The sequence below is a fragment of the Bubalus bubalis genome, chromosome 17, assembly GCF_019923935.1.
Source record: "Bubalus bubalis isolate 160015118507 breed Murrah chromosome 17, NDDB_SH_1, whole genome shotgun sequence".
NCBI lineage: Eukaryota > Metazoa > Chordata > Mammalia > Artiodactyla > Bovidae > Bubalus > Bubalus bubalis.
Window position 1 is genome coordinate 56,949,492 of NC_059173.1, and position 13,544 is coordinate 56,963,035.

Sequence of the window (13,544 nt, forward strand, 5' to 3'; positions counted from 1 at the left end):
ACAGTATGAAAAGACAAAAAGATATGATACTAGAAGATGAGCCCCCAGGTCTGAAGGTGTCTAGTATGCTACTGGGGAAGAGTAGAGGGCAATTACTAATAGCTCCAGAAAGAATGAAGCAGCTGGGCCAAAGTGGAAATGACGTTCAGTTTTAGATGTGTCTGGTGGTAAAAGTCCAATACCATAAAGAACAATATTGCATAGGAACCTGGAATGTTAGGTCCATGAATCAAGATAAAATTGGATGTGGTCAATCAAGATATGTCAAGGGTGAACAATGATCAACATCTTAGGAATCAGTGAATTAAAATGGACAGAAATGGGCAAATTTCACTCAGATGACCATTATAGCTGCTACTGTGGGCAAGAATCCCTTAGAAGAAATGGAGTCGCCCTCACAGTTAATAAAAGAAACTGAAATACACTACTTGGGTGCAACCTCAAAAATGACAGAATGATCTGTTTGTTTTCAAGGGAAACCATTCAACATCGCAGTAAGCTGCCTATGCCCCAAACACTGATGCAGAAGAAGCAGAAGTTGACTGGGTTTATGATGACCTACAACATCTTCTAGAACTAAAACCAAAAACGGTGTCCTTTTCATCATAGGGGATTGGAATGCAAAAGCAGGAAGTCAAGAGATACCTGGAATAACAGACAAGTTTGACCTTGGAGTACAAAATGAAGCAGGACAAAGGCTAACAGAGTTTTTAAGAAAATCCTTTAAAAAATGGGAGTACCAGACCACATTATCTGTCCCCTGAGAAACCTGTATGCATGTCAAGAAGCAACATTAGAACCAGACATAGAACAATGTACTAGTTCAAAATTGGGAAAGGAGTATGACAAGGCCATATATTGTAACCTTGTTTATTTAACTCCTTGCAGAGTACATCATGCAAAATGCCATCCTGGATGAATCACAAACTGGAATCATGATTGTTGGGCAAAATATCAATAATCTCAGATATGCCTATACCACTTTAATGGCAGAAAGTGAAGAGAAACTAAAGAGCCTCTTGATGAAGATGAAAGAGGAGAGTGAAAAAAGCTGGCTTAAAACTCAACATTTAAAAAACTAAGATCATGGCATCTGAGCTCTAAGATCTACTTGCTATCACTCCATGGCAAGTAGAAGGGGAAAAAAGTAGAATCAGTGAAACATTTTATTTTCTTGGGCTCTAAAATCACTGTAGATGGTGACTGCAGCCATGAATTTAAAAGAAACTTGCTCCTTTGAAGAAAAGCTAAGACAAACCTAGTCAGCATATTAAAAAGCAGAGACATCACTCTGCCAACAAAGGTCCATATAGTCAAGGTTGTGGTTTTTCTAGTAGTCATGTATGGATGTGAAAGCTGAACCATAAAGAAGGCCGAGCGCTGAAGACTTGATGCTTTCAAATTGTGCTGCTAGAGAATACTCCTGGACTGCAAGGACATCAAACCAATCAATCCTACAGGAAATCAACCCTGAATATTCAATGAAGGGACTGATGCTGAATCTGAAGTTCCAATATTTTGGCCACCAGATGTGAAGATCTGACTCATTGGAAAAGATCCTGATACTGGGAAAGATTGAGGGCAGGAGGACAAAAGGGGCAACAGAGGATGAGATGGTAGGATGGCATCACTGACTCAATGGACATGAATTTGAGCAAACTCTGAGAGATAGTGGAAGACAGGGGAGCCTAGTATGCTATAGTCCATAGGGTCGAAAAGAGTCTGACTTAGAATGACTTATCATGACTTAGCAACTGAACAACAACACATTTTTTTAATTGGAGTATAATTGCTTTACAATGTTGTGCTAGTTTTTGCTGTTCAATAAAGTGAATCAGCCATGCTGCTGCTGCTAAGGCACTTCAGTCATGTCTGACTCTGTGCAACCCCATAGACGGCAGCCCACCAGGCTCCCCCATCCCTGGGATTCTCCAGGCAAGAACACTGGAGCAGGTTGGCATTTCCTTCTCCAATGCATGAAAGTGAAAAGTGAAAGTGAAGTCGCTCAGTCGTGTCGGTCTCCGTAGCGACCCCATGGACTGCAGCCTACCAGGCTCCTCTGTCCATGGGATTTTCCAGGCAAGAGTACTGGAGTGGCTTTCCATTGCCTTCTCCGGAATCAGCCATGTGTATACATATATCCCCTTCCTCTTGGGTCTCCCTCCCACCCCGCCTCTGGGTCATCACAGAGCACTGAGTTGAGCTCCTTGTGCTACACAGCAACTCCCCACCAGCTTTATCCCCCTCACCTCCCCGCCATATCCACAGATATGTTCTCTGTGTCTCTATTCCTGCCCAGCAAATAGGTTCATCTGTAATGTTTTTCTAGATTCCTTATATTAATATATATGTTAATACATGATATTTGTTCTTCTCTTTCTGACTTATCTCACTCTGTATGCTATTTTTAATGTTATTATCCTGTAGAACTGTGGTAGGAAAAACACAGCATCTTGTTTGCAAAGACAGAAGCACACGGCGGGTACTCAAAAACCAGTAGCTTTTACTGTGCCCATAATGCCTTGTCCTTAGAAGGTGCTCCTCAAAATTACTGTTCAATGGAATGCAATGCTTTATAAGGGAAGTATCACACTATAGGAATAAGGAAAATGGTCATGAACTTATAATGAGGCAACAAAATAGAGCAAGTGCATTCTTAACAGTTGCTTCTCTTGCTTGAAAATCATCCTGCAGCTTATATGAAGAGGTAATATTTTTATTAATATTTTTATCAATAGATTAAATACAAAAATATACCTCTGTGCTTAGTATTCCCTTAGCTTACCTATAATACCACATAGAAGGTAAAAATACTAAAGATATAGTAAAATCTTCCATTCTCCCATTGGAGCTTTAAAAAAGTCAGAGCTTTATGATCATTTATAAAACACAGATCAGCAGGAGCGGAGAAGTGTGAACACAGGAGAAAACTGGCAAGTTTGCCTTCCTCAATTTTTTTTTCTTTCCGAGAAACATATAAAACAATGACTGATTTATAGCAATTCATAAACTATGAATGGATCTGACATGCAGGTTAATGAAAGCCTTAGCAAGCTTTAAAAGCCACCTCTATAAAGAGATGAGACAGTTTTTGTGCAGCTTGTCAATTTGGGCATATTTTATACACATTTTCAAATTCTGAACACAGAAAACTGATCACATGATTTACATGACTTTTTTTTCCCTAGCTGGGCTGTTAGATATATGGCAGCTATTTATAGAAAATCTAAAATCAGTACGTAGAATCACATATATGATCCAAGAGAAGAACAGAGCCTTTAGAGTCAGCATTCTCCTTGTCCTTATTGAAGGCCTCTCTAATATTTCAAGTTACCGACCCAAGGACATCTTGCCTTTGTACCATGACATAATGCTGTGATAGAAATGAATTTTAATCACTGAATTCTAGGCTGTTACACATCATTTACCTGGTCCAGATATATAGTGGGTTGCCTGTCCACAGACCTTTTTTTAAACAGAGTTTCTACAAGAGTATACTTCAGTTTATTTATTTAGCCACATTATATATGGCAGAACTGACATTGCTTACAGAGTAAATGTGAAATAATTTTCCGTAAAGTACTTGGAATCACTGATTTTTCAGTACATACCATGATTTCAAAGGACCAGGAAGTAGATGAATCAAGAAACCTATTTGAGAATACAGATTTTATTTTCTCTTCTAGGAAGACAAGACGGCTGGCTTTTTATATATAAGTTGGTATAATAATACAAAAGTATTTATTGCATGAACCTAGTGTGAGTGTGTATTCTGAATTCAGAGTCTTTATCTTGTCCTGAACAAAACATCGGCTGCTGTCCTGGTCTAGAATGTGATTCCTCCAAACATCGGCTGCTGTCCCGGTCTAGAATGTGATTCCTCCAAACATCGGCTGCTGTCCCGGTCTAGAATGTGATTCCTCCAAACATCGGCTGCTGTCCTGGTCTAGAATGTGATTCCTCCTTTGCTCCCAGTTCGAGTGCTGCTTCCTTCCTTCACAAACTGGCTTTAGTTATATCTTCTTTGGAAGGGAGACCTGGCTGGCTCAAATAGAAGGAATCTGCCTGCAGTGCAGGAGACCTGGACGCTATCCCGGATTGGGAAAATCCCCTGGAGGAGGGCATGGCAAGCCACTCCAGTATTCTTGCCTGGAGAACCCCCATGGACAAAGGAGCCTGGCGGACTACAGCCCATGGGGTTGCAGAGTCAGACACGACTAAGTGACTAAGCAACACAAGTCTTCCTTGAAAAGCCTTTGACTACTTTTTCTCATATTAGTTTGATCTTTTTATATTCTTAGAGACCCTGAAAAATAGCTTAGCTTTTAAGGATCTTTTTAATGACTTCAGGAGTCTTAGGCTGAACTAAACTAAAACTAGTTTGATCTCTTTAGCTATACTAAGAGTTAATTGAAGGCAAAGAGCAGAATTTTACCCCTTCAAATATGCCCCCTTTTCTTGTTCAGCTTATTTAGGTGTTTATTTAAATAAATGAACAGTTAAGACATTTATATGAGCATGTTGCAGAAACTTTGGAATATTTAATAAAATACTTAACATAAGAAAAAGCATAACAAAGGAAAGGGAAATTTTACCAAGTTGTGAGAACCATGATTAAAGTCTATCATGCCTGTTCTTCCGATCTTATTATTTTGTGCACACAGACACAGTTAAACAAGGGTTTTGTTGTACATGCAGTTTGTTAGCCTGCTTTGACAACTCTTATATTATGTTGAATAAAATATCCTTTTGATAGATGATTTTTAATGACTACATAGTTTTCCATCTTTAAAATATATATGTTTCACTATAAAAAATAAACAACACACACTGATTGACTCTGAGTTGTGGATGAAATGGAGTGGCTCAAACTTTGCTTTACCGGTTCTATATTTGAGGTATTAGAAGAAAAGTCAAGAAATGAGATGGGCAAACAGAAATCAAGAGGGTTGTCAAGGAACTTCCCTCATGGTTCAGTGGCTAAGGCTCCATGCTCCTAATGCAAGGGTCCTGGGTTCAAACCCCGGTCAGGAAGTAAGTGAAATCGCTCAGTTGTGTCCGACTCTTTGCGACCCCGTGGACTGTGGCCTACCAGGCTTCTCCATCCATGGGATTCTCCAGGCAAGAATACTGGAGTGGGTTACCATTTCCTTCTCCAGGGGATCTTCCTGACCTGAGGATCGAACCCAGGTCTCCCGCATTGGAGGCAGACGCTTTAACCTCTGAGCCACCAGGGAAGATCCAGTCAGGGAACTAGATCCCAAATGCTGCAACTATTTTAAGATCTGGAGCAGCCAAATAAAAAATATTTTTTAAAAAAGAGGATTAGCTATCTGAAAATGTATGATGACATATGGCTACATTGCAGAGGTAACTCTGCATTGTCTATGATTGATTTTCATCTGATATAGTTCTCACTATATTACTAATAAAATTATAGAAATCAATATGGGTTTATTGACTTTAGAGAAAGCAGAGATATAAAGCAAGGATCTATTAAATAATTTGAACCTCAAATTAGTCTTATTTTCTGTGCTAATAAAATCTGTAGAAAGGAACTGATGCATTTTTCAATTCAAGAGGAAGAAGTCTCTGGAAAAAAATCATTTTATCATTCTTAAAAGAGAAAACAGCTTCAGAAAAGGTGAGGAATCAAACAATCATTTGACGTTGAATCTCACCTCTCTCTAACCCTTACTCACTAGAGTCTCAGCAACACCCAGGCACCAGGATTGATCCTATCGTCCAGAGGTTCAGTCCAGGTGCAGGTGAGGGAGACTAAAAGAAGCCTGGGAGCAGGAACTCACTGGCTCAGCCCCTGTCTTACCATTGTCCTATTCTGACTCTGACATTCTAGTAGCCCAATAAACAGTCCTTCACTATTTGCAATTTCCACTTTCACTTCAAGACCAGTTCAACTCATAATTTGGTTTCATGCCTGATCAAACCAACAACCTGAGTTACTACCCTCGAGCCCCAGTCTTCTCATTCTTCCAACCCTATTACCGCTGCGTAAGTATCTCCTATAGTCTGCCCCCTCAGGCTGGGAGAGTTACCTGGGTCTTATGTTCAGTATGGACACTTTCCAAATCAGCCTCCACACCCTGCCTAAGTCTCTTTGGATACACAGAGGCCTTCCTCGACTCTCTATGTCCAAGATAGGCCCCAAATAGGCCCTCTGTTCTCCAAACCAACTCCTTCTCCCCCAGGCACAGTCTATAGAGTTGCCCTGTTTCTGTTTACCGAAGACTTAATACTTTCTGAGAGTACTTTTTGTGTTTTCTATGCTCCCAGTAAAATTTAGATGAATGAATTACTTGCATTTGTTAGGGATTTCACTCCCTCCACCATGTACCCATGTTCCTATCATAACTGACACCAAGGCTGTTGACGTGTATACAACGTGTGTTTCAATGTGCCCTGTGACTGCTCGCTTGGCTTTCATTAGGTATCAGTCATCAGTATGTAAGTTATTTCAAGAACGTGACCTCATGCTGTTAAATGAAAAACATAAGAATCACATGCACATACACACATGCCATTCTCACCTACATATTAACGTGCATTAGTGACTATTACCTGGGATTCATGATATATGTGGTGTCCATATAAAAATATGACAACATTCTTTTGAGTATTCTATTGACTTTGGAGGTAGTAAATGGAGGCATGACAATAAATATTATAAGCATAATCAGGGAACTAAACTTAAGAAACTGTTCACAGGAATTTCTTTTCTTTCATATCTTTGTTAAATGACTCAATTCTATGTATAATTTCCCACAAGGGTTTCAAGAAAGAAATGTTATCTGATGGTGAGAAATGATCCCTCTTCTTAAATGCCAGCTTTGTTGAAATAAAACAATTTTATTAAACTGTAAACAAAGTCTGTGTTCTCTTGGATTTTTACTTATTTTTCTCTTTGTGAAAATAAAAAGGGTACCTATACACTCAAGTTAAACAATGAAAGACACATGGAAGCAGAGCTATAGGTGTCCAGGTGAATTACACAATTTAAATGCAGTCAACCACTAGAAATACTGTTGACAATGGGCATGAGATTCTCATCTTATCAATACATGTTTATCTTTTACTATCAAGATATTTTTAACCAATCAGCTTGCTCAATTGACTAGACATTTCCCACCTGATTAACTTGAATAAAAATGTAGCAGAGGAACTTCAACAAGATATAATGATTTTATAGACATATGGACAAGACAGAAACAAATCCTTGATGGAAAGTAACTCATACAAAATAATATGACACCTACAAAATTAGTGTGGCTGTTCCCAATTTAAAAAGGAAGGCCAGTGAAACTCTCAATTTATTTGAATACTTTGGTACAGAATCAAGAATCAAATGTAAGAAAAAAATTATTTGGATGGATAAACAACACAGTCCTACTATATAGCACAGGGAGATATTCAATATCCTGAGATAAATTATAATGGAAAAGAATATATTAAAATGTATATATATATACTACTGCTGCTAAGTCACTTCAGTCGTGTCCGACTCTGTGAGACCCCATAGATTGCAGCCCACTAGGCTCCTCCATCCCTGGGATTCTCCAGGCAAGAACACTGGAGTGGGTTGCCATTTCCTTCTCCAAATATATATGTATAACTGAATCACTTTTCTGTACAGTGGAAATTAACATGACGTTGTAAATCAACTCTACTTCAATAAAAGAAAATCTACCCCGAAAAAAATTTTAGTTGGAAAATTAGTTGGAAAAATGTCTCTTACATCCTTTATTCCATTTTGTTTCTAGATTTTTTTGTAGTAAGATGCTTTGCTTTCTTTCTCATTAATTAAATATGCACATTCTTAAACAATGAAAAAATATTTAAGAAAATATTACACTTTCACTTATTAATTATGAAATGAAGCTAACTATATGATAGATGAAGTCTTGAATAATTTGTGAGATAAAAAAAACTTAAAGAAAAAAATGGTGACAAAAATAGATACTAAAACCTACCTGGGTTTGGCTGTGATGTCTTTGAAAGAATAGTTTAAAAAAAATCCTCAAGAAATGGTATAGTTAAGGCTCTTTTAAGTGCTAAGAAGTATAACAAACAGTTTAAGAAATACATATTCCAGGATCAACAACACAATTCCCTGAAGATTCTAGATAACTTTCTTTTGTTTACTCATCAAGGATTTCCTGCCATATGACAAAATAAAATTGCCTGTTGTTAAGAATTCTAGTGTATTTTTTGAATAGATATGAAAAAAGAAAATTAAAGTTTGTTTTTTTTTTAATGGGAGAAATATTATTATGAATAAATTCTCAGAGCTGCTCACCTGTTAAATCTATGATTCAAGCCAGAAATGTAAGTGATGACAGCGTGGTTCCCAAACTTGACTGCACTTTCAAAACAGTTAGTACAGTTAGGTCTTTGAAAAGGACAGGTAACTTTAATTGAAATAGAAGATAGGTATGTGGTCCACGCATTCTGTCTCCATGCTTGACTAACAGCCTCTACTCCAATTTCTTCTGCCTAATTCAGATTTCCCCTATTCTCCAGGATTCAAGCAAGAAAGCTTTCTTTGGGTTTTGAAATACTCTTAATGAGTCTAACAAATCTTCATTTTTCAGAAGTCTTGCTGAAAGGTTAAAAAAAATGACTATATTATCTTAAAAATAAAAGATAAGTAAGTCAAGTCTCAAGTAACAAGAGTTATAGTTAGTGAGTCAGGAGATGCCACGGTCTTTTTTGATACTTGGCTCCCTTTCTGAAAAGTGGATTTTTTCTTTATTTGACAACATCTGAGAATTTTCTAGACAAATAAATAAAGTATATCTTTATCAGTGGTTGCCAGGCATTGCCGGAAAGACAGGGATGAATAGGCAGAGCTCAGAGAACTTTTAGGGCAGTGATGATACTAAGTATGATACTATAATGATGAACACATGTTTATACATTGTCCAAACCCATAGATAATATATAACTGCAAGGATGAACCCTAATGTAAATTATGGACTTGCTCAGTCACTCAGTTGTGTATGAATCTTTGTGACCCCATGGACTGTGGCCCACGAGGCTTCTGTGTCCATGGGATTCTCCAGGCAAGAATACTGGAGTGAGTTAAAGGAAAAGTGATTTCCTTTTCTGGGGAATCTGCCTGACCCAGGGACGGAACCCGGGTCTCCTGTGTCTCTTGCATTGGCAGGAGGGTTCTTTACCACTGAGTCACCCAGGAAGCCTCAAATTATTGACTTAGGATAACAATAATCTGTCATTATAAGTTCATCAACTGTAACAAATGTACCATTCTGGCTGGGGGATGTTGGTAATGGGGGAGGAAATAGATGGGGAAACAGTGGAAACAGTGTCAGACTTTATTTTTCTGGGCTCCAAAATCACTGCAGATGGTAACTGCAGCCATGAAATTAAAAGATGCTTACTCCTTGGAAGGAAAGTTATGACCAACCTAGATAGCATATTCAAAAGCAGAGACATTACTTTGTCAACAAAGGTTCGTCTAGTCAAAGCTATGGTTTTTCCTGTGGTCATGTATGGATGTGAGAGTTGGACTGTGAAGAAGGCTGAGCGCCAAAGAATTGATGCTTTTGAACTGTGGTGTTGGAGAAGACTCTTGAGAGTCCCTTGGACTGCAAGGAGATCCAACCAGTCCATTCTGAAGGAGATCAGCCCTGGGATTTCTTTGGAAGGAATGATGCTAAAGCTGAAACTCCAGTACTTGGGCCACCTCATGCGAAGAGTTGACTCATTGGAAAAGACTCTGATGCTGGGAGGGATTGGGGGCAGGAGGAAGAAGGGGATGACAGAGGATGAGATGGCTGGATGGCACCACTGACTCGATGGACGTGAGTCTGAGTGAACTCCAGGAGTTGGTGATGGACAGGAAGGCCTGGCGTGCTGCGATTCATGGGGTCGCAAAGAGTCGGACACGAATGAGCGACTGATCTGATCTGATCTGATCTGATACATGTGTAGGGGCAGGGGAGTACCTAGGAAACCTCTATATCTTCTGTCCAAATTTGGTGTGAACTGCAAACTGTTCGAAAAATAAAACCTATTAGAAAGAGAAAGAAAACAAAACCAAAAAAATTATGAATGTTTTCTCAATAAGTTATGCTTCAAATTATAATATTTTGAGTGAAGGATGTAAATTTGAAACATTTCATTATATAATAAAAATATATATTCCTAAAATAATTGGAACTTCAAATCACTACAAACTACTACAGATAGTGGAGATATATGTTTCAACTTGCCCATAACTTCATAAAATATATATGTATTAATATTCAATGATTTGAATATTAAAATACATCTGGTGAAATTTCATACAAATAAATGTAAAAATATTAGAAACCTTTCAAAGTACTTCAGGACAATGAAAGAAGAAGAAAAGTCTCTCTAAATAGTTCATAGAAACCATATTTTTACCTACTTTAAATGCCATTTTGCAACTAATTCCCTAATAGCACTTTGCAGTCATACCCAATTCAAGTTCCTACCCACTAGCTAAGTAGTGGACCAGCCTCAGGGTATGCATTTTTTTTTAAACCACTGCTACATAAGCAAAAATTGCTTTTATTGAAGTGTAGTTGATTTACAGTGTTGTAGGTGTGCACATTTTTAATTCATCCTTTGACAAATTTATAAATTTCTACATGTGATAGATTCTTGGGGTTGCTTAAGCAAGTTAAAGCTTTGAATTAAAATAAAATTCTCAAAGTCAAGGATCTCTCCACAATATCAAGATGGAAGAGCAAGGGAATATTTTTGAGTAAGTGAGACCAAAAGGGGAGCACAGACCTTGTAAATGTCATAAAGAAGGACAAAGGAAAACTCTACATGAGCCCAGTTAACAGCCCAAGGAGTGAGTAATTAGACACGTGGATTTTGAGACATGATTTGCAACAAACTTCAGTCACTGTATTAGAATGAGTGTTGGCTAGATGTCCATCAGCAGATGAATGGATAAGAAAGCTATGGTATATATACACAATGGAGTATTACTCAGCCATTAAAAAGAATACATTTGAATCAGCTCTAATGAGGTGGGTGAAACTGGAGCCTATTATACAGAGTGAAGTAAGCCAGAAAGAAAAACACCAATACAGTATACTAACGCATATATATGGAATTTAGAAAGATGGTAACAATATCCCTGTGTACGAGACAGCAAAAGAGACACTGATGTATAGAACAGTCTTATGGACTCTGTGGGAGAGGGAGAGGGTGGGAAGATTTGGGAGAATGGCATTGAAACATGTAAAATATCATGTATGAAACGAGTTGCCAGTCCAGGTTCGATGCACGATACTGGATGCTTGGGGCTGGTGCACTGGGACGACCCAGAGGGATGGTATGGGGAGGGAGGAGGGAGGAGGGTTCAGGATAGGGAACACATGTATACCTGTGGTGGATTCATTTTGATATTTGGCAAAACTAATACAATTATGTAAAATTTAAAAATAAAATTAAATTAAAAAAAAAAAACCAACCCACCATCAAAGCGTTTATCATAAAGATTCAAAAAAAAAAAAAATAGAATGAGTGTTGGGCAAAGGACTTCTGGCCAGCAGTCTGATTGTGTCTGATTGACGGACACAGACCCATTACCTCTGAAGTCCTCAATCCTTGGGTCATAAGCTGACCTGCTCCATAGCTCCGATTCTTCACTTATAAACTGGCGAAAATAACACTTACCTTATAGAATGATTTTTTTGTTTTACAGAATAATATTCATGAAATGTTAGAAAATATATTATGATATAAGTAACAATGATATCAGTAACATACCTAAAGCTGTAAACTATATGTACAAAAGGCTTATTACATTTATAGCTATAAATAAATAAGAATTTCTTACCAAGGATGAATTCCAACTGTGGTTCATTTGGAGTCTTCTGAATGCCTATGAATAATAGGCACAAATTCAGATTGAATATATTTAACTCATCAAAATCAAGTGAACATATATAACTCTCTCCCTGCCCACAATGTATAAACACATTATTTGGCAGAACAAATAAACTCAGTTAATCATCCAGACGTATATAACAAGTCAATTCTCAGGGCAGGATGTAATATTTATAGCAAAACTAGATATGGCTAAAGATTTGATTGCTGTACTTAGTTCCATGGTTATAAAACAGAAATATTGTTTCTGTACGGCATGAAAAATGCAAAACATATTTTTCAACTGTTTCTATTTCTTTTGTATATATGTCGACAGAGATGGAACCTTCACAAAGGATGAGCTCATCCAAGTCTTCTCTGAAACAGATTTCTCTTTCACACCACCTCGACCTTGTGCTAATAGTAAATAATTAAAGAGCTATTTCTAGTTAGGTTACTCAGGACATGATGATGGTAGTTATTCTGCCAATTTATTGATAGCTCAAATCAGTATTCTATTAAATGTTCTTTCCTTTTTTGGCAGTTAAAAAAAATCTATTAACATGGCTAAATGATTTAAGATGAAGTGGGAGGGAAAGTAAGTTTGAGAACAAAGGTAAGGAAATGGGAACATCTAATGGTTAGAAGATAGAAAGGTAAGGCTGTGGCAAGTAATAAAATGGTAGATGGATTCGTTAAGACCACAGTCTGTTTCAGAGCTTCCTAAACAAGAGTAGCCGACTGGGGATATAGCCATTTTTTTTTTCAGTATCATCAAATGAAATATAATCTATAAAAATAATGAATCACTATGTTGTACACCTTCACCTAATATAATATTGTAAGTCAATTATACTTCAATAAAAAAGAAAAACAGAAATAGAGATTATATAAAATATAAAACCAAATACATAAAACTACAAAAAGTAAGCACAACAACAACAAAAAAAATAAAGAGTGACTGAGGATTTGGATGTCATTTGTCACCACTCATGGGTGACCAGGAAATAAAAGAGTATTATAAAAATCTTCTCCTTGTTTATCTTTATTGGTGCACTCATCAGATAAAACTTATATGTATTAGCATTTAGTCATGAATATACTGTGTCCACTACAGACTGGCACTTGCTAGCCACCTCTGCAAGGATTAAATCATGAGCTGCTGCAGCTGCTGACCTTCAGTATCCCTTGAAAGCAATTTAGGGTGGAGATCATAAATGAGGCACTCTGTGCTTTGGGGAAGACAGCAACAACAACAAAATGGCAGAACAGGTTTTCAGACAGATATTTTCAGGAGACAATTTTATAAGCCCAATTCTTGCATCTCCTCATATCTAGAAAAGCACTAAAATCCTTCATGGTGACATCTGCTCCTCATAACTAGCAGTGGCCTTCACGAGAAGAGCAGAAACTTCTGCAGAAATATGTGCTTGATTGCATGCACTCCTCTTTCACCAAATCACATGTACACTGACCTTTCCCCCTGCTTCTTTGGAGCAGTTCCTAAGAGCTATCTGAAATGCTGTCTCCCGGGCTATAGTTTTCATTTTGCCCCAATAAAACATAACTCATAACTTTTATGTTGTGCATTATTTTTTCAGTCAACAACTGTTAGAACCATCTCTTTGTATAAAAACCATCTGTTTTTTATATAC

The 13,544-nt window shown here is 37.6% G+C and overlaps 1 protein-coding gene across 5 annotated transcripts in view; it reads right to left on the reverse strand.

The window, feature by feature from the left end:
* The window catches only part of INPP4B (inositol polyphosphate-4-phosphatase type II B), a 458,048-nt gene that overhangs the window by 416,447 nt on the left and 28,057 nt on the right, over nucleotides 1-13,544 (reverse strand). For all 5 annotated transcript variants that reach the window (XM_025267085.3, XM_006053797.4, XM_025267083.3 and 2 more), the window contains exon 3: nucleotides 11,861-11,905. In XM_025267085.3, the coding sequence (XP_025122870.3) occupies nucleotides 11,861-11,905 (45 nt within the window). The remainder of the gene's footprint in view (nucleotides 1-11,860; nucleotides 11,906-13,544) is intronic.